Source organism: Chroicocephalus ridibundus, chromosome 5 (genome assembly GCF_963924245.1).
Source record: "Chroicocephalus ridibundus chromosome 5, bChrRid1.1, whole genome shotgun sequence".
In the NCBI taxonomy this organism is placed as follows: Eukaryota; Metazoa; Chordata; class Aves; order Charadriiformes; family Laridae; genus Chroicocephalus; species Chroicocephalus ridibundus.
In genome coordinates this window covers 11,246,613-11,274,222 of record NC_086288.1, presented here as the reverse complement: position 1 = coordinate 11,274,222, position 27,610 = coordinate 11,246,613, and the positions used below count along the sequence as shown (strand labels likewise).

General features: G+C 36.9%; 1 protein-coding gene across 1 annotated transcript in view; it reads left to right on the top strand.

Annotated features, from left to right (window-relative positions):
- The window catches only part of HHIP (hedgehog interacting protein), an 83,158-nt gene that overhangs the window by 33,745 nt on the left and 21,803 nt on the right, over positions 1-27,610 (top strand). Inside the window, exons 5-10 of the mRNA XM_063335864.1 lie at positions 21,162-21,313; positions 21,752-21,925; positions 23,268-23,411; positions 24,317-24,438; positions 26,418-26,541; positions 27,208-27,338. Of these exons, the coding sequence (XP_063191934.1) occupies positions 21,162-21,313; positions 21,752-21,925; positions 23,268-23,411; positions 24,317-24,438; positions 26,418-26,541; positions 27,208-27,338 (847 nt within the window). The remainder of the gene's footprint in view (positions 1-21,161; positions 21,314-21,751; positions 21,926-23,267; positions 23,412-24,316; positions 24,439-26,417; positions 26,542-27,207; positions 27,339-27,610) is intronic.

The following is a 27,610-nucleotide window of genomic DNA, read 5'->3' as shown; positions in this document are numbered from 1 at the left end:
ATCACAGGCACCTATATTTAAGCCCTCTAGGTATAATAGTGGAATAGTATGTAGACACCAAAGACGATCATTTGTTACAAGAATTCTGAAATACTGAAAGGGCAAATCTAGTCTTGATGCAGGTATTGAGTGAAATATATGAGTTGATTCAGGAAGTTAACGTGGTTGAGCCACTAAATAAAAGTGACCATAATATAATTAAGTTCAACATCCTCCCATGGGATCCTACCATGAGGTAATAATATTACAGTACTTTTCAAAAAAGGAAGATTTTTATATTGAGGAAGTTAGAAATAGCCTGAAGGGGAAAGTTAGGAAATTAAAATCCGTAGAAGCAGCATGGAGGTTCTTTAAAAGAACGTTATTAGACTCAGAGAAAGTATGTATGTACTGGAACAATTAGGAATCAAGAAGGTGAGAAATATAGCAAGGTACGAGAGAGTGTTCAGGCCCCCAAAAAATAATAATCCTATAATAAAATGGAAATCCAACTCAAGTGACACTAATAGAGCAGAATATAAATTCGGAACACCAGAGTAAGGGTTATATCCTGCCATTGTTTCACTGGCAAAGTAAGTAGGAGTTTCCCATAAACATTTATGGTAGAACAACATTCTGAGGTTTGAGAGGAAATTTAAACAAAAAAATTTTGGGAAAAATAGAGAGAGATTTTTAATACATTGTGATAAAAAAACTCCCTCAAGCTAGGTGATGGTCTTTGGCAGAGGCCAGTTAGCTAGACCAATAAAGCAGAAAAGCAAAAGATATAGCTTGATTTCTTTATATAAGAGAGACTGGAAAAGACACACCCTATAGTTGGTGTTTAACATTTTCCATTTCTCCACCTTTACACTGAGAAAAAAAAAAGAGGGGGAGAAGAAAAATGATGGAAAGCACTCGCATAAATTGCCCGAAAAATAAGTGCTCTGAAGAAACTGAAAATTGGAGTCGTTGAGATAATGAAGTTGTATTATTTATTTTTACAAAATTTAACTGTTATCTGTGAGGCTGGCTGTAAAAGGGCTCTGAAGGTCGTCTTGTAAATTACAGAGAAGTGAGAAACTAGAAAAATCCTACGTGAGAAAAATTAAGAGAATTGTGAAATTATGTCAAAAAAGCCTCCTATGTAAGCGTTAATTTGCTGCCATAAACAGAATTCCATCAAAGAATTAGTAAGATAATAAAGAAAAAATAGTTTAATTTTCTAGAAGTTTTTATATAATGTCTCTGAAGAAAGTAGCATGAGAGACTGCTAGTCATAAAATCAAAAAAACCTGTTGTGGTTCAGACTGCACTCAGGGAAGAACTCCTCTATACCGGTGCCTCTGGACATATCTCCCATACAATGCTAAATTAGGAGGTGTAAAAACAACTAGAAGAAACAAATAACCAATATCTTGAAAATAATTTTAAAATGTGTCATCTAGTATTGCTTCTAGAAAATCAGCTGTTACTTTGAAGAGTTCATGGTAACCAAGTGGCAGAATTTGCTGGTGATACAAGATTACAATACATTGGTAGGAAGTCTAGAGAAATTTTCTAAATTTAGGTAATGTAATGGCACACTAAATTCAATATAATGTACCTCAGGAAGAATCTTTAAACACACAAAGAGCTCTCACCTTATTCTCTTTTGTCCTGAAAAGTATTTAAGAAGCATCAGTGACAACTTCAAGTAGCTACCCAACTATAAAAAGCAGGTATTAAGCTGTATCTAAAAGAAAGAGGGTTGGAGTACTTTGGTGAACGAACACTGTCACCCAGCAGCATCCTCAGGAGTTCAGCAAGACACAATCGGAGTTAACAGTGTTGAAAAGGGGTTTCGTTTAGTGGCATCTAAAAATATATCTAATTTGGAAAAAAAAAAAGATCTAGCAGAAGTAGGTGAAGTAATAAATTTCTGAGAAGGCAATATTTCATTCTCTTTATTCCTTGATGAAAAAGTTTAACAAATTGAACTGTCACACATAACTGGAATGACATTTGAGCAACATAATCACTTGTCTGTTACATGCTGCTGCTTTGATAGTTCTGATTCAACACCAATTAATGACGGATTCACCTGTAGCTTTTCTAATACTATAATTTATTATCCAATTGTTTACAAAAATTGCAGCAGCCATGTCGCTTTCCTGAGAGGGAATTGTGTCATATGTCAATAAAACTGGGGGCAGGTAGGTCCTAGCTCTGCTGGTGGTGTAGGCTGTACAACTGTCACCTTTAATCTTTGCTTCAGGTTCCTTGCCCAGTGTTAATTTTGTTTCTTTCTGTTCTGTGTGGAGACATCTCAAGACATCTCAAAATCATCTTTTATGTGAAACTCTGAATGTGCTGCAAAGCTAGGGGACTCGGGGACTCATTTAGGCTATCAGACTCACATGTAAGGTCTGCTGATTATCAGGGCTGGATGCAGTATTTCCAAGGCTATCCACTGTGACTAAGGGTTGTCAAGCTATACTTCTGGGGACAGTTATAAAATTGTAAAATATTGGACACAATATACAATAAGACAGACAAAATTCACAGAAGCTGCTCCAAAGGCAGATATAAAGTCAATGGTACTTGCTCATAGAGAGACCTGCTGTGCTCCTGGGTGTAATTAACTATTGTTTGGTAAAAGAGACTCATTGCAGTACCCAGATGATCAGGGAAGTTATTCGGGATATGCAAGTTACAGATTGTAGTCCCTGACATGAATCAAGTGCAGAATTCCTCTTCCGATTTTAAGGAAACTGTTGTTTGGAAACCTTCTCAGGTCAAGACAAAAAATTCTAGTAAAAACAGAAAAAGAAAATGAGAGAAAGTCCGTAAGAACATAACCAATAGCTTGATAGGTTAGACCTTTACACAGGATGTGTGAACTGATTTTTTTTCTGATTAGGATTTTCCAACAATACCCGCCGCAGAAAGGTTTTGCCAAAAACCCTAGACTAGCGTTAGTGATGTAATTCTCAGTATTCGTTGCCACACTTAACTGCCCCGCTTGCCAAACAAGCTCCCGAAGCCTTCTCTTCTCCAAGGCTGAACAAGCCCTGCTTTCTCGGCCTCTCCACACGGGGCACGTGCTCCAGTCCCCAGCCACCCTTCACTGAATTCACTCTGGCGTATTGATGTCATTCTGGTACCGAGGGACCGACAAAACCCGGCACAATGCTCTAGATGCAGCCTGGTGAGTGCAGAGTAAAGGGAGGATGCTCGCTTGCTCTGCCGGCTGTGCTCTTGTTACACCAGCCCAGGATGCTGTTGGTCTTCTCTGCTGCCAGGGCACGCTGCTGGCTCACCTTCAGCTTCCTGTCCACCCGCACCCCACAGACCCTTTTGGCACAGCTGTCCCCAGCCAGACCCCCCCCCCAAGCCAGCACATCCGTCCCCTGCCTGTATTGTTGCAAATGTAATAGGATTTAAAAAAGACAAAGTCTGCAGTAATCTGTATCTGTAGTTACAGTTCACTCCTTCTGACTATCCAGCCAGAGGTAGTTCTTCCCCAGCTCAATGAAGATGAAGTTTTCTCATGAAAATCTTAAAAGTAGAGATAGCCTCCCCTGAGATACCTTTCTTATCCTTCTGTCCCTCTTCCCACCACAAACCCTATCCAGTTGCTTTAACCACTGTAAGGTACAGAGCTTCCTATCAGGCCAGCTCCTCTCTCTTAAGAATTTTTTAAATTTCTCAAAAAACAATATTTAAATGAGATTTGCAAGTGTATAGATGTGCGCAACACTTCAGAAGTAACAGATGCTGTCAGGCTGTTGACTCCATGGCTTTGAACTGTACATGTGCATAGAAGGGTGTGAAAGAAGCCTCACCACTGACAGCATTTCCACTGAAGAGCATCTTCTAAGGGGTTGATTTTCAGAACTCTTAATCACTGCTGTAACCAGATACTTAGACTTGAATATTTATTATATACATAAGGCATTAAATACTTATCATGATTTATAGCTTGGGTTAGGATGTTATTTTTAAATAAGCCATATAAAGTACCTTAAATCCTGTCCATTCAGACACTCATGAGGCAGACTCCAAAATCATGAAATTGGCTTAAAAGCCATGTGCTTAAAAAATCCATTCGGAAACAGGGGGAGTGGAAATTCAGTGCCTTCTTACTTTTTAGCTTGATTTGTGTTCTCAAATTTATTCCTGCAATCATGAAGGCTAAAGGTTTCAAATTAAGAAGCTGAAAACCTGCTCCAATGTTTTATTCTACTAAGTTCAGCATTCAGTACCCCTCGGATACTTTGCAGGGCTTGTTAATACCATTGCAAGCACTGGCTACACTACATACTAAGATGTACACGCACATCTATGTAGCTGAAAATACCACAGCATAATGAAATGTTAGTCGTAATTAACAAGAGAGTGGATTGCTGAGGTTCTGTGGCATGCCTTCAAATGCTTGAGTCCACATTCCTTCCATACAGTCAGCTCTGACGAAGTTCGTTAAGTCCTTCATGCAGAGAGACTGTGGGAAGAGCCCGTATGATGAGCAGAGAGTAGGGGAACCTGCTGGTTTTCTGGAGAATATCTGTTTTGTTTTAATCTTAATATGAGAAAGGGCAATTTTCATAGTACATTTATTACATTTCATGTGTCCCTGGGAGATTTTCCTCTATCAGTTCCAAGAACAATGTCAAGGAAACATTTGTGAGTTTACGAATCTGTAGAGGAAGTCAATTTACCACTTTTTAAATACATTTAAGCAGTTATATTTGTATTCTTTAGATATAACAAATTGTGTATAGCCTGTCACTTTTTTCAGTAGTTATTGTTCTTTTTCTCCTACGGGAATATGGTTTTCGTAGCTCAGTGAGGCTCTGCTAATTATTACATACCTCCTATTTCTAAAGAAGAAATTGTGTTTATGTTAGCTATTTTTCTTTCAGGAAATGTTCCATTCAGTACTTAAGTATAGATTGTAAATGGATGAATTCCTTATTCCTCTTTTTGGGAGGGAGGGTAATAGAAAATTTTGGCATTTATGAAGGAATGAATCAGTGTATCACAACATTCTGACAACTCTAGTCATTTTTTTCTACTTTGAGTTTGAATAACTGTCACATTTAGCTAATGGCCATTCAAATGCAGAAGTCACCACGTGTAAATAATGACACCATTTAAAACAGATGCCCAAGTCTTCCAACAACAACTCAAAATATCAGGAATAATAAATACTGTTTTCATAAATTTCAAGTTTATATTAAGTAATGAAATGTATAACCTGAAAAAGTTAGCGGGGTCTTAGGATTATATTGGTCCAAATCACCCGTGTACTGCGTATCTTTGAAAGATGACTATAAATGAAAGATATAATTCCAGGTAATTATTTCATTAAAAATGAACTCAATCGGTATGTATTTGTCTAGATCCAAAGTAGGTTAAGGACAAAGATGCTGATGAGCCAGTTGTGCTGTGGGTCAGAACAGCACAGATGTTTGGGGAAGGCAAAAAAGGAAGATGAAAGGCAATGGCTGGCCATTCTATGTGCATAAATTATCACCTAATGGACAGTACTCTAATTAATGTAAATATAAGACTAAGATTTTCAAATGTGAGTTAGTGCTTGCGGTCAACCTGAGACTAGTTTTGAGGAAATACTGAGCACTCTTTCTGTGATTCCTATACACTTTTTAGCTGTTTTAAGTTACACCTTAAAAACAAGGAATCACTTTTAGAAATGGCCTTTAATACTTAACACCTCAAAGCAAAAGCAACAAAAGATGAGTCGGTGGCTATTCTGGAACATCTTTTAAAGTTTGAGTGATTCTAAGAAGCCTTTGCAGGTCAAACTATGATAAATGGGCATATATCACATGGCAGGGAATATTGTTTCCTGAGTACAACAATTATGATGATGCTTATTTCTTTTTAAAGAGAGCATCACTGAAGAACATGGTTCCTTCTTTCATGTGAGCACTCAGACTCAGGACTGAAACTTTGGTTCTTACAGATGATTACGTTTTTTACAAATTGCTATTGCTGTACTCCTATCATTCCTGTCCTGTTTGGGTTTTTTTTGTTTTGTTTCAAACAAGTTACAAAGATGGCTTAGCTTCAGAGATATTTTCTTAATGGAATCCATTCCACCCAGAAGGTGTTCTCTCTAACAAATGGGAAACATCACTAAATTTAACCCAAAGTCTGAGCAATGGAAAGCTACATAGATGATGTCAGACATTACAAATATTATTTGTACTCGCTAGTTTACTTCAAGGGGAATTATGAGAATGACATCATAATGATGACTGACTAATTTTTATTAGTGTTTTCTCTCTGAAACTCTAGACTTAACAGTTATAAAGAAAAACAGCTTTTAAAATGCAGTACCTGTTATTCTTTTATAACGCTTTGGGATTTTCTTATTTGTAAAATATATTAATATTTAAAAATAACATAGATGCTATCAGCTCTTATTCTAGTCATTTGACATGTCAAATATTTTTTGCCCAAAAGAAAAAAAAAATTATTATTTAATGCTCATAAAAGATAGGAAATGATCACATCTTCTTTTAAATTAATTGCTGCTTGGGTTGGCCTATGAACCTATAAACTCTGCTGGAACAGTTGTAGCCAAATTTCTTTACAACGGTTTCTTACTATGGAAATGAGTTATGCTGATGAAGGGGCGATGACCAGTTTAGGAACAGTGATATGTTTCTTCAGTCAGCAAAGGCAAATCACAGGGTGCCACAATTTTAGAAACATCCAAAATCCGCAGAACCAGCATAACTCTATTTTACAGCAAAAAACACAGTAATCCAGAGTCGCACAAGTACTTTTTGCAAAGGTCTATTGGGTAATTTTGCTGAGGACCTCTTACAGAGAAGAACTGTGTCAGCTCCAGCTCTGAAGGGCCGCTCAGGCATTGCGTGTTGTCTTTGGAGCTGGAGACAGCAGTAGCCAAGCAGACCAATAGAACAGTATCTCCCACAGCAAGGCAAGAAATATTTTTCAAGGCCAGACAAAGGGCGTACCTCCAGGAATACCGTGAGAGTCATCAAGGGACTAGATATGGTGATTCAAGTCAGTAGAGACTCCTTAACTAAGACCTGGTGGGTGGCACAGCAACCCACAGGCTCCACTCCCTATTTTTAGGAACTTCTGAACACCACCAGACTGCATTCTTAGGTTCTTTACTGAGGACAAGATTAGGCCACAATACCAGGTAGAGACAAATCTCCAGGACCATATTAGGATCTTTCTCCAAATGCAATCGTCCCATTAGCACTGTGTTCATATTTGACCTCAAATGCAATGGAATTATCAAAGTGTTTACGGTTGAGCATGTTCATAGGTGTTTCATATACTAGGACTTCTGTTTATCTATGAAGACTTGTTTTCATGAGAAATTAATATTTATGGTGTCAAAGTGCTTACACACATTAAGGTACTTAAATACTGTGCCCTAACAGAGCCTTTATATTCATGCATTATTTTAATATGCAAAATTCAGGGATGGATTTATCATCAATAATCACTGCCAGACCTGTGTATACGGCTCTGACTCCTGGCATAAAATGATGCATTTGCCATCTCAAGTCCCATGTAAATATACATAAGTATATGGGTTAAGTGTGCAAAAACAAGGTTGAAAACGTGACTCCTATGGCTGTGTTCAAACCCTACTGGCAAAGCAGCTCTAGTGATTTGAGAAATTACGCCCTCTCAGTTGTCTTTGTCACTCACCGTCTTGCCTCAGCTAAAGCTGAGTAACTGTAACTGCTCCCACTTCAGTTCGGTGCAAAGCAAATAAAGTTCAGCATGTAACTAAGGGGTGGTACCTTCATATAATGCTACAAATTTTTACTTCCAGAGAATCCAACAACATCCTGGGTAAATGATAGGTATTTACATGAGTTCAAAGATATTCCGAAACAAAAGGCCTAAATAGTATCAATGGCATCGTTCATCTCAGCACTGAAAGAATGGTAGTTCTGAGCCTGATTTGCAGAGCTCTTCTGAAGAGAGTTACACCGCCGTGTGATGGGCCGATGCGACAAAGAATGCTCCCCTAATCAACCCCATTTGCAAATGATTTTCAGGGTAAAAATGAACAAATGATCTGTAATAGATAATAAACAGCTAATCGTTACATCACACACACCACATCAATTAATACAGATACATTTATTAAAACTCCTTTATATATGAATGAGCATTCTAGCTATGAATGAGCATTCTATTTTATCAAGGATTCAAAGGGATTAGACTTTAATTTGTTATTTTAGTATGCTATACCTTTAAATTGTTGACATATAAGTTGTATAAATAGAAACACTATAAATCTCTTAAAAAATGTACCATAAATTTTTTATGTATGACCTTTAAGTAACAGCAGTCTGTTGCATAACTCTGCAGGGGAAGTCACATGGTGGAAACCTCATATTTCCTTAAATTTATGGTTGTTTCTTGGTGGTCTAAAAGACTTTTTTTTTTTTTTTAAGTTCCCTTTCAAAGTTGTAATCTTAGTAAATTGTTTAATGTTTGGTCTAATGCAGGTCAATGTAAGTTCTTATTTAGATTTATAATAGGAAATATATAACGTCAGATACCAATGAAGCCTGGCTAATAAAGTCAAGGATACCAGTGTTATGTTTCATTATAATGATGTGAAGATAATGCCTTTAGCTGCATAACCACCACATTAGCTACAGATCATAAAAAATCTTTATGAACTCTCAGGGTCAGATTCATTAAGAGAAAAGTTCTCTGTTTTTTTCCCCTCAATCAGAAGCATTTTTTATTGATAAATTCCCTCATCACCATTGTATTAGATCTCATTTACTGACACCAAAATTCATGTAAACTCTGAAGTGGAGAGAATCATCTGCCTCATGGTACCCTGTTTTGCACTAAAAAAAAAAAAAAATCAGTGGAATTTGGGCATGTGCCTAAATACTTGCTGAATTAGGGCCTTATGAAACAAAATTTTATATTAAGGTAATTATCATTGCCATTACTTCGAGGAAATTTTACTCTTTCCTACTCCAAAGGAGTTTAGTTTACACTCAGAACAGCATTATCAGCATCAACAGAAAAGGTCTGGTTCAAGTTAAAACATGCAAGTGAATACAAGTTGCGTGAACAAGAAGAAATTATTAGTGGTTTTCCACCTCCACCAAAATCCTCAGGATCCAAAACAGGAATTTACAACGCTTGGCAGGATAAAAATTAAACCCCACTCAGAAATGTCAATATTTAAAATACGTAGTACAACCATAATTTCATGAGATCTTTAAAAAACACAGGCACATACATGAAATGCATATTTTTCAAAACCCTTTTCCCCCAACATTGGACTTGAACGTTGTAGGCATAACAATATTAACTTATTCTATACTATAAAATAAATTCTTTTAGGTAATTCAAACACCATTTATTTAAGCCTTAAGATATGCAAATCAAGCATGCGTGCACTGTTTATATCCACCCATGTTCTGCTTTTGGGACTACAAAAAAGAATTAAATTCAATGACAATTTAAACTACAGGGACAAAGAAATCTGTGTTCACCTAAATGCTGGATGCGTGCGTATGTTTCTAAGTGTATGTAGCGAGTATATGCATAACACATAAGCATAAAGAGGTTGGAAACGGCTTGCACAGTCATAAATTCTCACCTGAAAGGCAGATGTGCACGCGCCACAGTAGATGCAAATGAAAGCAATGCTTTGTGTACAGCCTAGCAAAGGGTGAACTAATATAACACAATTCTATAATGAGCCTGAAAGAAGTACTAATAGTTCGTTTTCAAAGAACAAGGAATGGATTTACCATCGAGTCATATATTCATAGTCTCTTAGCTCACAAGCACAGAACTCAACCCTGATGGTCTGCTCAGACTTGAAGTTGCAATGGACTCTGTAATTGGCCACTGCTCATACCTCTAGCCCACCTGCTTCTTCAGATAGCCCATGTCAACCTGAATGCAGTCCATCGATCAAAGATACGTGATGGTGTGCCCTTAGTGTGTTAATAACGCTTGATTCAATAGAACATCATTTGTTCTATTTGATCATCCTGTCCAAAGATCTCAGGTGCTATGCATGTTCAATGCGTACTAAAAAGGAACAGGAAGTAAAAGAATCAAAATGGCCACTTTAATTTTTCATCTTTTTCTGCATGGTGCCTTCTGGGTAAGCACTAAAACAACTAATACATGTTAAATAAATGTCTCCAGCAGTGTTTAGCAGTGACAAGAATAATTCTGTTCAGGTATGCCAAAAATCTGCTGAAAAACAAATGACCAAGATACAATAAAAAACAGTTTACTGTCATTGTATGAGCATTGCTCAGTTAAGGAACAGGTAATTTGTATAATGAGTGTCTTTGAACCTGGAACAGGGTTAATCCAGGATCTTGACAGACATGAAAGACTAGCAAACCTTTTATCTTCTCAATAATTTTCTTTAAAAAGAGCATTTAGAGCCTGAACTCAGAGAAAGGACGATAGTACGAAAGGCTAGTCTGGAGAAGAAGTCAAATGTGCACCAGAAAGAGAGCCTGGAACTTTTTCCTGTCCATGCAAGGCATTCATTAGCCTCACAAATAACAGAAAAATCAGCACTGCTGGGGCTTTCACAAGTAGATGAGGGTGTCAAGGGAGAGGCAAAAATCCATCCCGCAGGCAGCGAGTCTCAGGAACCTCAGAATGCTGGCAATGGCTTCGTTAGAAACCAGAGCGCCTTCCTATGCCAAGAACAGACACTAAAATCTCAGACAGTTAATGCAAGAACAGGATAGAGAGGAGTGAGAATATTCTGAGATTTTGAAAACATACTCTTACCAAGTGTGGACTGAAAGGTTCTCAGGAAGGGCCAAATGAAATATTCCATTTCAGTGTTGACATTCTTTTAACTAAAACTAATTTCTAAACTGAAAACAACTCACTGAGATAGTCCAAATTCCCAATTTTACAAATATTAGAACTGGATGTTTCGACATTTTCAAAACTATTTTACTTTTTTCCTCAAAATGCAACATATGCCACAAGCAAACCTCCTTTTCTATCAGGGAGTACAGTGGCTTAGACAAATCAGCATTTTCAAATACTGTCTTTATTCAGAAAGCTCCTGGCCATTTATTCTGAAGACATTTTTTATAGTAATTTGCTGGTTGTTGTAGGACAAATGAATTCTGAAGTTCTAAGTCTGCATCAGCTATTGACGCACACAAACATATTCCTCTAATTATTCCATATGCATGCAATGCCTCACCCTATTTCATTTTTATAACTGTGCATGCTTAACGCATTCCTTCTTTGCAATGTCCAAAACTATCTTTGCATTCTCAACAAGAAACATATTTCTCATTCACACATCTTGGGCCAAACCCAGATGGTATTAGTTTCCTACAAGGGTATTTCCTGTATGTCTGAATTGTCAACACGGCTGTGGATTGCCATCATTCTCCTCTTATATACAGATTCTAGTCATGAAGAGCAAACCGTATATCCTCCACCACCCTGGTTTTTCCACTTGGCACATTTCATAAAAATATTCACGTCTCTCTTCAAATTATTAATATTTTTTCACTATTTTAGTTGAGAGGTAAAGACGAGATGGAGCACAAAAATGCTCGATTCTTTTAGCTTCCTCTGGTGTTCGCAAAATGTCTGTGGAAAAATCTGGATTTCTCTGGATTTATTTACTCCTTGTTTTCAGGTAGCTGGAAAATTACATGTATTTTTTAAGACTTACTGCAAGAACTCAAATTGTTTGATGACTGGAGTCAGTATTTGAAATCCAAGCTGTTGCTTAACTGCAGCAGTGCAGATAAGTTGCCCGCTAGCCTTTCTGCCCTTGGGCTGCCCAGCCCCGGAGGCACCACAAGGCATTGGCAAAGCACCAGTGAGAAAAACGCTCGGGTGGTACCAGAGAATTCAAACGTTTTTTTCTTCCCAGCTCCCATTCACTGCTTTTTCAGAAATGCAAGGGTGCTGCTGCTTAAATATATTTCTGACCCAGATACAAAACATGATGCACATGCACAGTTTTTGTTGAAGAAAAAATGCGATGATAGCATTTTCTGTTTTTTCTAGCTGCCTTTGTATGAGGACTTCGTCAAGGGCAGGCCTTACATTTCAAACAGTTTGATTTTGGATAACAACCACACTTCCAGTGCCCATGCTCACATGTGGAAGCTTAAAACTCAGTAGCAGATGCTGGACCTCTAAATTGATTTTCTGTTTGCCTTTGTGCCAATAAGAAAAGACTGTTTACTTTTTGGAACAACTGAATGGACAAAGAACATAGGTATAAACAATTTTAATATTGGAGTAAACAGACATAACATAGTTGTCTAGGCTTCATCCAGTAGATCTGTTGTATGTCTACTGGTAGAATGTTGAAGAATACTTACAGAGCTTCTAAGAATACAAATTCTGATTTTGCCTATTACGTTTAGCATGATCATCTACCGAGAAAACCAGCAACATATGCAACCAGCATTTGCTTTGAAGATACAACACGTCATTATCAAAACTATGCTGAATGCTGATGCTAAATATAGGCTGAAATATGCCTCTCCATACATCCAGATTTCAGAGTCCAAAAGTTCTTTGGATACTAGGGAACAGAATAGCATTTGCTTTATCTCTAGAATTTGCACATGCATTCTTTGGCAACTGAAAAATGGTGACGTGTTCCTGTCTTTTGGTGCCTGCAGGCAAACCTCACGCTCTATGTGGTGGCTCTGCCTTCAGGAGAGAATCCCAGACAAGATGATAGGTGGAATATGAGCATCAGTTACAGTTAACCTTTCATACGCTTCTAGTCTCTGTCCTGTGTTTTTATGTCACCTGAACTTCTGTCCTTCAAACTGTCTCCTACTCCCCTACCAAAACCCATTCAGATAATATGATTTACCAGTTTCTTAAAATAAGAAGAAAAGACGATTTGACATAATCTTGCAGAAAACTCTTTACAACCTTTGCTAAGGACCTTCAGAGCCTTAATGACTAAAGCTAGAAATCTGCTAAAGAAATAACCTTCAGTGAAGAAGAGTACCTTTATATTTTAGAATGAAGACTAGTATCATTTTGATAAGCCACTGAACTCGCTCTTCTCTTAAAGCACTGACAGAGCCAGGCTCGTAAGGCCCACAGTTTAATCTAGGTTATGTTGCAAACAGGAATGATTACCATGGTAATGCTTGGGGGAAAAACACAAGCAGTGTGGACTGAATGAAGCACCTCTAGTCCTTTATCACCCTGTGGCAAAAGTTATCCTCTTTAAGGTGTGCTTCTTGGGGGTTTGTTTAGTTTGGGGGTTTTTTGTTGTTTTTTTTTCCAAGATGTAGACTGCCGGCAAGTTACTTTTAGCACTTGCTGAGCAAGTTTTAATATCCATTACCATAAAGACATGGGGACCAATCTAAGTGGGAATACATAGCTTTTTTTCCTGCAAGCTGGGTGTGGTTTGCTGCTCTCTCCACCTGCCCCACAATATTTAAATACATAGCTCATGTGAGTGTAACGTTCCCCTTCCAACCAGAAAAAGCAAGTATCTGCTTTAATAGAGAACAGTTCACTACCGAGAGCCAAAGGAGAGAGGCAGAATTGTGGGTAAGACAGAGTAATGTCATCAGGGCATCTTTCCATTTGCATCTCTCTTTTTTTGAAACTAGTTATTTTTTAATGCCTACAATTAGACAGATCAACATTTCTGGTTTTAATTTAATGCAGAGAGTATGATAATTACTGTTATTCTGTTCTGAATTATATCCCTAAATTTCCATATAAAGTGGTCACGGTAAAACAGCATGAATTTGTTTTCAATTATCGGAGTATAGAATTTGTTGTAGGTTGGTTCATTTTACATAAGCACTGTCAAATTTGCTATGTGTCACCATACATCCTCTTTTTTTTCCCTCTCTCAGCACAAAAAAGTCTTACAGCTCATTTTAAAGTGCTGTAGACTTTTTTGTGGACATTTATGAAAAGTCTTAATTTAGCAGCCCAGGGAGATCTTTGCATCATAGTAAGATTTTTATTTTTCCATAGCATATTTTTATCTTTAGGAATGACAAAAGCAGCAGTGATTGGCTGAAATGTCATGCCATATAAAAACAGCTTATATATTGAATTATAATTCTTAAGCTCTTTTGACAACTCTCTGCCATTAGATCTGTATTTTAACCAAAAAGGAAAATTTTATGAAAAATGCTACTGAAAAGTGAAGATACGTTTTATATACATAGTCAAGGTATGAGAAAACCAGAGTAGTTGTCTGAGACGACCAAGGTCAAATTAGAGCATTGGTAGAACAGTAAATCATTAATAAGTGATCGTAATGTCATGTATTATAATCATCGTGTCATGTATTTGTGAATGTTAATGTAATGTAGTCTGTTCTTTTTGGGGGATCATCTGAGCCAAAATTATTGGACTGCCCACTGAAAGAGAGCTGTAAAATTTGCCTTTTATCACAGAAGTGGCATGGAAAGGTGGGTAAAGCTTAAAAGCAACAGAAAGAAGAAGAAAAAATACAAAGGTCATCAAGTCTATTCTCCCTATTAATGAAAGGTTTTCATGGTCAGTAAATTTCTTAGCACTTAGTGCATTCTTGTTCACTTGAAGGAAGCTTTCTCGCTTTCCTACAAGGCTAATTCTACAACACAATAGACCTCAAACCGATGCAGCTGAAAAGCTGTCAGGAGAAGACAGCCTATAGTGGAAAAAAGCTGAAGAGGAAAAGTATAGGAAAGCAGATATGCCAAATAAATAAATAAATAAAGACCAGAAAGTGGAGGCGTGCCAGGGAAATAAGAAGGAGCAAGCTTATTTTTTACCTTCCCTTAGTGGCCTCCGCTGGTGAACCACTCACTGAATTGCTGGTGGAATGTAAAGCTTCCTTGAAAATAAATCCAGCTGGGGACAGAGGTGGAATCACCACCTGTGTTCCCAGAGGATGAATGCTGCTTACAGCTCAAGAGGCCTCTGTGGCGCAGGAAAGTGTGTAATTCACACCTCCTTGAGCCAGCTTTACTGAATGCAATAATCATCTGGTCTTTATTTGAATCTCCCTCTTCCGGGACTGATTTCCACTGTCTTCTGTTATTCCAATTCTCCTAAAGTAGTGCAGTACATAAAGTTTCTCAGTCCAGATGCAGACCTCACATGGGCTCATGGCCACCTCCTTGCAAGCACACTCACAGTCATATGTCACTCTGCCCAAAACCTCTCAATTATTGGCTGACTCTTGGCAGTCTCAAAGCTTTTAGTTGCTTCTAACCAATAATTGGGAGAGTTGTCAAAGCAGGATTCATGTCATACTAGAAGAGTGTGAAGGAGGCAAGCTGTGGGCTTGTGTTGGGTTGGCATCTGCATTTATAAGCTTCATAGACTTTCTTTAGGAGGATGGGAAGAAAGAATTGTATTATCGGGGGACAAGGATTATAATTTAGATTAAACTAAAGACTTGCCCAGCAGACCAGCAACATCTGGGGTTGAGGAATTAAAAAAAAAAGTATAGAGGACTAGGACTAGAAGTGAAAGGTCCTGCATTTAGTGACTGGTATCTTCAAAGGACTATGAAGGTAAGGAAAAGAAAAAACGATCGAGGCCATGTCAAAATTTTGTCTTTGCTGCAACAGAAGTAAGAAGAAAAAAAGAATTAGGTTTTACGTTCCAGTGCTATCTTTAGATCTCAAACCTTTTTTATTTGTTTCTGCTCAAGTTATGACCACTCCAGAGTTCTTTTGCTGGAAAATTATGCTGCATAATAAATACGTGTGTGTAATTCCTGTGAACAGGTACTCTGACTTTTCCCCAAGTGCAGAGAAGCCCCATTCAAAATCCATGCAGAACTGGTCTTATCAATCACCTTCTTAGTACCTTTTGATAGGTCTGACTTTTGTACCCACTGGGCACTAAAGGAGTGGGACATCATTACTTTATTGTGAGTTCAGTTGTCCTGTAAAAAAAATGAGCATTTAAATATCACTGTAAACATCAGAGCAGACAACTTTGTGATGGGTGCACTTTGGCCATCAGTGGTTTTCAGCCAAATCCTGCCCTGCATCTAACTGAACAAAAACCACCTCTAACTTCATCAGGATTTGTGCTTAAATCCCAAGTAAGAGTATGGCCCTCTATGTATTTACCCTGTATAAATTTAATTGTAAAGCATTCCTGTATCTAAAGGTATTTGTTAAAATCAGTTAAAAATACTGAAAATGTTTTTAAAAAATCCTTAGATAACCACCAAGCCCTTTATAAATGAGGAAAAAAAATAAAAAATGAAGCTTTGCAGCAGAACAGCAAAAAGGAAATGCTTTGGAGATAGGGTCTAGTATGCCTACTATACTAAGCCATGACATCACTGTAATTATTTTTCCCTAAGGTAAATGTCTTATGTTACAAATTCTTCCCTTGCCAGGGGCCTCAGGCCCCACAGATGTTCAGATAGCAAAGCACTTGAGTTCTCAACACCCAAGAGGTCTATAGGAGCTCTATTCCTGTCCCATACCTACAACCCAATCAATTTCTGCTTTTCTCATTTGGAATTTGTTGTCCCCTTTCACCCGTCAGAGGCACTTCCCCCTTGTGTTTCTCAAAATCATGGATGCAGCTTTGAAAGGCAAGGTGTGCTCTCGCAGTGGACCTTTTGCTGGTTTCTATTTCTGCTGTAGTCAAGTTTCTCTCCTGTGCTGCGGCCAAATTTCCAAAACACGTCGATTAAGCAAACGCTTCCTGCTGAGAGAAATACCTGACATTCATCTGCAGCCCTACAGTAAGATTCGGTAAAGGAAGGTTCAAATAAGCAGAGATTCTTTCGGGATCTCCTAATTAGAAATCCCTTTCTGAAGAGTTCATATGGTACTGCCCGATAAGAGATTTTAGATGTTTAATGACCCCTTCCCACATGTTTTTTACAAATAAAACTCCTTAAGATCAAAGACATGGTAATGCATATTAGTTATGGTATTTATTACATAGGAAATAAACTAAATTAAAAGTGATCATACTACCTCAACAAGTTACCCAGCATTTGCTCTATAATAATAGATGAAAACAAATGATATAAAGACATTACATTACAGTTAATACTTTAAGTCACAAATGACTGTTGAATATTTTCAGCACAGTCCTTTTTTAAAAAGATTGCTACTCGTTTCCAACATGAGAATGGGATTGTCCAGATGAAAAAGTTGTTAAGTATAAATACCGCTATTTTATATGAGTGAGTGAATTGTGAAATCAATTTTAAAGGAAAACTCAGAATCTGCTACCTATATTGTTTACTATTAAGCCACACAGAGTAATGAAAATAAACGGTCATGTGTGGTTTTGCTTACAAAAATTAATTACTACTAAGGTTACATAATTAAGGGTCATGCTTACAATATGATCTATTCTAAATGAAATAGTTAACAATACCAGTTAAGGCATTCCCATCTATTTCTCTGTATTTACTATAGGAAATAATACATATCCATTGACATAATGAAATGGCAGCATGTTTCTGTATTACAGAAAAAGTATAATACCTCAATAATATAATAATATATAATATTAGAGATATCATATACAATGTATATATATGTACCAGAGTACATTTGGACACATACACATTGAAAGTAGAGCCCACTTCTAAGGAGTGCTTATGTGAAAACAGCACCTTTCTATAAAAATTCAGTATTCACATGCAACAATTACTCCTCTTAGTGTTAGTCAAACTACAAAGTGGATAATATTGTGCAGTTATTTCATGTTTTTCTAAGTGTAAATATATTACAACAGAAACTACAATGCAAAAAGAAATATTAAAAATATACTTCAGTTGAGAACACTTCCTGGTGTAATATACTTTTAGAACTGACGTAAGGTACCTCACCAACCATTTAAAAATGAAAAGTAAAGAAGCGCTTTAAATTTAATGCATACAATTAATCTCTACTTGGCTTTGTACTGACGTAAGATAAGATAATTCTTATTAAATTATTTTCATGCTTGTGGTCCTAAACTACACCAAACCGTTTTTTAAAGGAATCTTTTTCCTTTCACGGAACTCCTTATCTAGAGCTTATAACCCGGACCAGGGAAAATCAGTTTTGAAACAAGTGCAGTATTGGTGCAAAGCACGCAATTACTGTGAGTAGAAGACGGGGGCGTTCAAGCTAAAGAGCTGCATAGGCAGCCATCGGAAGTGTGACCTTCCAGGTTTAGTTACGATAGAAGTTTCACATTGGCCCCTGTCCACAGTATGTTTAGGTAATTAACATTCATTTCAGCCAACCATTATTCTTTGTCTTCAACAGACACCCCAATGGAATACAAAGATTTGTCTTGTTCTTCTCACCCTTCCTTCTACAACTGATAAATGTTAATGGTTATTGCGTCAAACGGCATAGTGCAGAATCTCATACAAGCTACTATGTCATCTACAGCTGGTTTGATCTAAGGGGAAACTTAAAAAGAAAAGGGTGACAAGAAGTTATTAAGCTGCCAGGAGAAAGATATAGATATTTGACACATGGTATCTAGAAGACAAGACTATAAAGCCTGGGATGCTGGTTTCACAGTAGACATCAAAAGTCCATTGTTAAGAAACAAAAGTGAGGATTATTCCAGAGGGAAAATCTGAAATTTTGAAATTCGGTAGATAATTATTCAGTTTGACCGTACCAAAATGACTGCTTGTAAGGGATTTTGCTGGATATCTCTCAATTTACCCCACAACATAAGAGACATAACACTACAGAAAACTATGTACTTTCTGGCACCATAGAGATCATGTCAAAAGCTGTGGAAGTTGTGGCGGTGATTTAATTGGAAACAACAGGTTTGCCAGTAAGTGATAAAGCTGAGAGTACACACAAACGATTGTTTTCCTAACCCAGGAAAAATAAGTATGGAAAAACCCAGCTGGATTTCTAGTTGACCATAAGCCAACTAATGGCTTGATGCCGCACCGATTTCAGTATCTTAGAGGGATATTTCCAATGTTTTTATAAAATGCAAGAGTAAATAGACTTTTTAGAACATAGTGTGTCTGGCTCTCTTTGAAGAACAGAAAGCAGCGTGACTTTTCAGGAAGCAATAGATACATTCTACAAAGAGTAATATACTGCATTCTAATAGAATCATGCAAGACAACAATTAGTAGAAACACTTGCCTGATCCTATGAGTACAACTTGCCATACTTACTACCTTGCAGGTCCTGTGTTTCATTCATTTGTCAAATTCTTCCTTCTTTAAAAGCTCTTAATTTAATTTTCACCTGTTTATGCTTTCAACAACTTCACTTTCACACTGAGACTGCTCCCATGACATCAAGCGCTAAATAAAATCTTCAGCTTAGTAACAGAAAGATCTTTTCTTACTAATACTTTCAATAACTCACCTTGAATGGCAGGCCTAGTGTGATTCATTGACATTCCTGGGCCCTTAAATGAGTTGAACTCATCTCTCAGGAGAAGAAATAGGACTGTCTTTGTCTGGGCACAACAGATAGAATCATTCATCAGGAATCTTTGAAATATGCCTTACTGTTCCCAAAGCAACTGATTTGCCTCCCTTTGCCTCAGACTTTATCAGAGCAACTTGGTCAAAACTCTTAGAAACTCATACAATAATATCTACAATCAGTTCAGACTCAGCTGCAGAATTATTTTTGGCTCACAAAGGAGAAAGAGCTAGATTACCAGTCCCTTCATCCACGATGACTGCAACTGATTTGGCAGCTCTAACTAGACTTTCAAAACTAACCTCTCTGATAACCCCCTGAAACTAAATTTTTCTAGCAAACAAACTAGCAAATTTTGGCTGCCTCTAAATTAGCAGGATCCAGATTTCACTGTAAGTATCTCTTTGTATGGAAATCTCCTGACCTATTTACATCTCCATTTCTGACTCAGGTTTCTCTTTGGTGGTTGTGATTAAAAAGGAAGTATGGCAATCACGTTGAATTAAAATAAATTAAAGCTGTGCACTTTCCCAATTAGGCCTTTTGTGGGATGTCTTTCAACAGGAAGACAGGCCCATCCATCACTCTGAATTGCAAATACACTTTAAAAGCTTATAATTTAAAATTTCATAATTAGTTATCATGGGTGTGGTTAGAGTTGCAAAACGTTGTCTCCTTATGGGTGCAGAGCTGGAGTACTTGAATCTACAACAGAGTCACTCGTTTGGAAAGGCTGGCAAACCCTGAGATAAACTCCAAAACAGCTATCAGCTTGTGAATAATCATATATATGAATTGAATTAGAATTCTTAATTATATACTCTGTTTACTTCTATGCCTCAGCTTCTCCCCCCTGTATTACCTCAAGGGCAACAAATGAATCTAAGTTCTATTCTTCATTTATACAAATACAATTTTAGGCATAGTAATATTACATACCTTTGGCTTCTAAAAAGCCAAAGAGAAAATTGCTTTCTATTTAAGTACACGGGGTATTTGCATTGTCACAGTACATTACGTGGATTTGATGCTTACTGTGTAACTGTACTAATCTTTGTGGCAAATATAGTAACAAAAGAAAGTTGTTTGGAGATTTTTCTATTTTTATTTTAAAAAATAACAAAACCTTTTCCATTGAAGGACCACATGTAAAACTATGGTTTCTCTGCGCAGAGACCAAGGCTGCTTATTACCTACAGTATACTAGCTATGATGAACAGACCACCATAGTTGTGACAACTGATGTTGCTGCCTCCAGGGTAAAACAAAGGTTTACATATTACACAAGCAATTTAACTGTTTTCTAAACATATTGCCAAGACAGTGGGAGTTGGCAGCCAGCACTGTGTTTTAGGTTTTGGATACTTGGATTAGAAGTGACTGCTGATTATAGACCTTTTTATTTGTCTTCTACGAATTACAAGCAACCTAGTAACCCAGCAAAGAATCCTTCACAGCACTTAAACTTGTCTTCATGGCTTCCTGAAGATTACATACACAAATCACTCCACAAAAGTGGCATAAGAGTCTTGTGCATAGATAACTACATAAGACAATTGTCTTGTTCTAACTCTTAAAGAGTTCCCTAAAGTGAAATGTTTTATAATCCTTTTTGTGCAGTAGTCAGGAAAGAAATAAAAGAGTTTGGGCAAAGATTATCCACAAGAAAGAAACTTTTTTTTTTGGGTTCCAGCTGAAACACAATAAAGAACATAATTAACTTCACAATTCTTTGTGTTTTTCATTTGACTGCAGGGAGGAGATGAAAGAGGACTGTTAAGCCTTGCATTCCATCCCAATTACAAGAAAAATGGAAAGCTGTATGTGTCTTATACCACCAACCAAGAACGGTGGGCTATTGGACCTCATGACCACATCCTTAGGGTTGTAGAATACACAGTATCCAGGTATCAGTAGAAGTCTAAAATTCACAAATTCTGTATTTCTCAGCAACCTTTTCATTTTAGTGTTTCCTACTTCTAAAATGAACTATCAGATTTACAATGTGTATACTTGGGCACTCACAGAAAAATTATTGCTGACTTTATTTCAAACAGTAGTTTTGGAACACCAGTAAGTACACTGGTTTATTCTTTTAAAGACTTTTTTATTTATTCTGTCATTTTTTAATTATAGTTATTTCCTACTTATTGTGTATAGGCAGCAAAATATTTTTTGCGAATGTTGGAAAACTGAAATTTCTCAGAAATAATTATTTGACATTTTTCCAACAAGTTACAACATCCACATCTTAAAAGTCTAATTTGAATGACTAAATTTTATTTTTAGAAAGAAGTGCAATGATAATGAACTGTGAAAACTGTGTTAATATCTTTGTATTGCAGGAAAAATCCACACCAAGTTGATATGAGAACAGCAAGAGTGTTTTTAGAAGTAGCAGAACTACATCGAAAACACTTAGGAGGACAGCTTCTGTTTGGCCCAGATGGTTTCCTGTACATTTTTCTTGGAGATGGCATGATCACTCTAGATGATATGGAGGAGATGGATGGTTTAAGGTACAAAAATTACCAATGGATAGATTTATATTATTGTCTTCTGGTTTTGCACAGTATTTGGGATCAGAATCAAAAGTGACCAGCAGTTGTCAGGAGAAATCTTACTCCCCCTTCCTTTATTACATAATCCCACTAGTTTCAGTGCCTGCGTTTAGTAAACTGCTGATGAGTCTTACTGCTTAAATATATCTTCTTGTAGTTGCGTGCTATCAAACTCTTTAAATATTGGAGCCCTCACCAGTAGATGCAATTGTATTTAAGCACAGGTTAGACTTATTTTTTTCAAACTATTTTTCTATGAACAAGACAACTTTATTGAGCAAACATTAGAAAAAAAAAGTCTACAAACACGTACCAGAGTCAATAACAACAGTATATCACTTAGGAGAATGTCTAGAGAACACGTGAAGCAATCCTACTTTGGTTCTACCCATACAGTTTTCTCAACCTGCTTTTCCCTCTGTTTCATTATGCTCTGTTAGAGTTGCAACATTTACCTTAACTTAGAGAAAGTGTGGTACTGAGCCTTTACAGACCCAAAAGGAGTTTCTATGCTCAAAGGCCTCTTTGGCTCAGCAGAATAGCGGGTGCTCCTGCCCTTTGCAGTGAGGATATACTTGAAACCAAGACCAGAGAGCAATTGTAATACTTGATTTTAAATTAAGGCAAAATAAGGGGAGATTGAAAGAGATTCATGATGAAGAAAGACAGAAAGGAATCACATCTATTCATGTTTGTAAAGAGTTTTGATGCTCTTCTACTCCTTCTACGTTCTTGTCCTCCCTTCCTCCATCACAATCGTGAATGTAAGGCAAAACATTTTACTAATGCCAACATCTCCCTTCAACCAATACAATTACTTTCTGTTCTTTTTTGCATTTAGTTAATGTATAATAAATCTTTGGATTGTACTGTGACTAGAAATCATGGAATTCAAGAGAAGGATTCAAAGTGTTAGCAAAAAGCATTATGTAGTTCCATAGTGATTATATCCATAGTTACTCTAGAGGAGGTACAGTATAAAAGAGTTAATAACCTTATGGTTGACATCATAAAACAACGTTGATGTATGCAAAGTTGCTCTTATTATCAAGTTGCTTCCCAATAGCATGGTCAGAGGCATTCTAGGATGCACATATCAAGGCAACATACTGGCCAAACTGAATCTTTGATAGGTTCTGCTACTGTTCTTTGGACTTGCATGTACCATAAAACCTATCTAGATGTGATTAGTCAGTAAAGTGGGTGGTTTATTTTGCTGGTTCACTGTAGTATTATATGGATTAAACCTACCAGTAAAATACTTTCTAAAAACAATTATTTTATCCTCCAACTTTCTCAGTGATTTTACAGGTTCTGTATTGCGCCTCAACGTAAATACTGACCTGTGCAATGTCCCTTATTCCATACCACGGAGCAACCCACATTTTAATAGCACAAACCAACCTCCTGAGATTTTTGCACATGGACTCCACAATCCAGGCCGGTAAGTAAGTTACGATCAAATTGAATTTCTCTGGACCAGATACTGTTTTCAACCAGAAATCTTTTATACAGTCTGGTAACAAAATTTTAATAATAAAGGCACTTGTGAACTTTTAAAAACTCCCACTCCTCCACCTGCACACACATGTCCCAGTTAGAAACAAAGGTACATTGGCAAAGGGGAAGGAGAAGAGAATGCACAACTATTGCATGTCTGAAATGACAGGAAGTACAGGATTTTTTAAGGAATAATAAAATGACTACCTCTATGAAAGAAGAGAACTTAAAGCAGGGAGTTGGTAAAACACAACTGAGATGGGAATCTGAGAGATTAGAGCAGTAGAATCTTGACTGAGAAAAAAAAGGCACGTGGAAAACAACTAAGAACATCTGGTGATATCTAAACAATAACAAGGAGGAGAACAATGCTTTAACTAAACAAATCATAATTCAGCAAATTAGGTGGGTGGTAGTACTGAAGTGACATTTAAAGTCACGGTTTGAAAAAATTGAGAAAGTCAAGTTGTTCAGATAAGGAGCTGATTCTTGGACTTTTTTCACAGTCCAAAATTACTACACCATATAAGTCAACTAATTTAGCTTGGTTAAAGCACTATTCATTTCAGGTGCTATTGAGCAGAGTACATTTTATCGCTGGGAAAAAATAGTTTTACTACACATTATATAAAAAATGGTGCAGGGATGAGAAAGGTATATTATCTCTTATATACAAATCTGACGCACTTCTCTCATGTTTCGGCTCAGTATGAAATAGGTCCCTCAAATGAGTAGGCACCACAAAGAAACAATAATCCTGCAAAATGTGATGCTTCATACTATTGATAGAGAATCATTCATTATGAGCTGATCTATCTTGTGGATTTTCTTATATTTTTTGTTTTACAGGTGTGCTGTGGACCGCCACCCAACAGATATAAACATCAATTTAACTATACTTTGCTCAGATTCTAATGGAAAGAACAGATCTTCAGCAAGAATCTTACAAATAATAAAGGGTAAAGACTATGGTAAGTTCCAGCCAGGGTAAAGCTACAGGGAACAGTCTGGTTTTATGCCCATAGAATAATAAAGAGAAAGCACAAAAAAATAAATAAAGGACTGACTGTATAGGCATGATAGGTAACTTACTGCATAGACAGGATAGGTAACCTACAAAAGATAGAACTTATGAAAAGTATGGTACAAGCAGATAAAAGATGCAAGACAAAAAAAAATTTAAATGACACAACTTTGTTCCTGTTGGTGTAGAATTATCATGTAAATAAGATTTACAAAGTACGCCAGTTGCTAGTCTGTCAAAGATCTCACCGTTGCTGCATATGATGTCTCATAAAGAAAAGATTTTGTAATATCAGGAAGTGATGAAAATGTATTCTTAGCCATTCACAGATAACCTTTTAAGATACAGAACGGAAACCACGTGTAATGTGCCTCCTATAATGGAAAAAGTGAGATAGAAAACAACAGACCACAACCAAACAGGGAAATGACTGAGCTCTGTTTATATGTTACAAAAAATGAAAAACTTAGAAAAATGCACTACGCTACTACTTCATAATAACCGACTAGTTTATACTAGATTGCAAAAAGATAAACATACTCAATTAGGGACTTAACATTTTAAAGTGTTTCATGTGCTCTCTGAATCAGTATGATTGTCAGTCACAATTTTAGTTTCACGTTTAACTCCGATACTAAGGTCGCTTGCTAGTTCAGGCAAGCCGGGTAACAGTTACTCTGAGCTATCATCTACCTTGGTAGAGGCATCAAAAACTGGTCTGTCTCCTGGAACATGGCATTTTCTGGTTTTATTCACATCCCTAGCTCTCCAACCTGTACTTAAAAGCAAAGCAGCTGTGCTGGCTGGTACAATAGTGTAATGCAATTGTCCTATGTTAGTTATTGCATGTATTTTCTGTGTTCATTTTATAAAAGCCAAACCAAAGAATAATATTTGGTAAACCACTGCTCCAATGGAATTTTGACTGCATCTTTATTGCAGAGTAAACTAAGCAATATTGTGTCTATCCAGAACAGCTTGCCAATATTAATACTAGGCTGTGGGTCAATTGCTTCAATAAAAAGAGATCATCATCCTTTTCTCCCACATAAAATTTCAGCTCTTACCCTTGTAGAATAATCTGGGAAATTCATTTATCAAAGATTTGCAGATAGCCCTCTGACTTAAAAAAAACAATAACAAACTTCCTATAGAACAAAAAGCTCTATTGGCTGTGACTTTAATTTTAAATTATGCAGTTAGCATATCAAGTTGAGCCTACTTTTACCCTAAGCAGTATTTGATTGCACAAATAGGAATATTTACACTGAAACTTCCTTGAAGACATTATTTGGTATAACTAAACTCTGGAGTTTTGTAAAAAAAAAAAACGTGTAGGAACTGCAACTACAACAGCAGCATAAAATAAATTACCACAAGAAACTATGGCCAGCGATACCAGTGTTTTATGGGACGTAACACATATACCATGTTTAAAACTGTGATTTTGAAAGAGTTTCTTAAACCATTGGAAAGCTTTGAAAGCAAGTTCTGCTGCAAATCACTGGCATTTCTGCTCTTAGATACTGGGAGGACTTTACAGTGAAGGAGGTTTAATTGTATTCCTGAAGTTCAGGAGGTCCATTCTGCAGACTGTATTGACATGTAAAAGTTAACAGCAGTAATCACATCAACTTCAATGAAAGTCTGACATAATCCCTTTATAGTTTTATTCTTCCAGCCCGTGCACATGGAAGAAAGCAATTATAGCCTTTCCTATCTAAATCCCTAACCGATTGTTTCACAAACAGCCTTTGTTGTAATTTTCTGATTTGTTTTTAATGTTTCATTTGCGGCAACACATCTTGAATTTTGAAGAACGTTTAAATGGAATTAACCTCTTTTCTTGAAGTAATAACATTTGCATAAATGTGAATCAAAATATGAAACTGCATATGATCTAATGCTATGGTAGTTCCTTTTTAGAAAGTGAGCCTTCGCTTTTAGAATTCAAACCATTCAGCAGTGGATCCTTGGTTGGTGGATTTGTCTATCGAGGCTGCCAGTCGGAAAGACTCTATGGAAGCTATGTATTTGGAGACCGCAATGGGTAGGTTCCTTAAAACTCGCTCTCAAACAAAAATGCATATAAGGTATATTTGGTTATTGAGCTTCCTGTATAAAGGAACACCAACAGTCTTATTTATTGTGTCACTTTGCCAATGTAGCGGTGTGACAATGCAGACTGAATTCTAGATTTGGAAATAAAATAGCACAGCATTCTAATGAATGGTGACATAAGTACCGACAGACACTCACATCACGGCACTCTTAAGACTTTAGATCTACAAACGCTTGCATGCATCATTTACATTATGATGGGAATAAATGTTAATCGTGAAACTGTTTCCCAAAGAGTTCTAACTGATAAGACATTGACAACTTTTGGGTTTTATGGAAACATCACTGATGGAGCAAAATGACTTTTTTTTTTTAATGAATGGGCATAGTTTTCCCATGCCATATAGCTCAGTATCCACAATCGGCTATATAGTATAGCTTGAACCCAGTTTTGCAACGTTTGAATGACAGGAAGGGAACTGCTGTGCTTTTTAAGCATCTGAAAAATAACAGGCAGGAAATCATAAGATGATGAACTGCACAGATGTATCTGTGGAGCTATTTGCAGCAAGTGTTTACTTACTTATCTGGAGAGTGAAAACATCTCTATTCAAAATGTAATATAACAATTTGCTTTATGTGTTTTTGAATATAGAAATTTTTTAACACTGCAACAGAGTCCTGCAACCAAACAGTGGCAAGAGAAACCCCTCTGTCTTGGCAACACTGGCTCATGTAGAGGTTTCTTTTCAGGCCCTGTCTTGGGATTTGGTGAAGACGAATTAGGTAAGTAGAAAAAAAAATAAGTATGTTATTAAATGATAACCCTTATAGGTAATGTCTGCTGAACTATTCAAAATTATAGTAAATGTTTAAGATGAAGAAATCTAAAAACTGTCTTTCCTTTGCCAAAGCTGTTTACGCTGCCCTCAGCTACACCTTAGCAGCCTTGTAAGAAGAACCGAGAAGAGAATGGGTTGTTGGAAGGGCAAAGGTCCTTACTGTCTCTCACATTCTGTGAACTGTGTCACTCACTGTGACACGACACGTCATACATT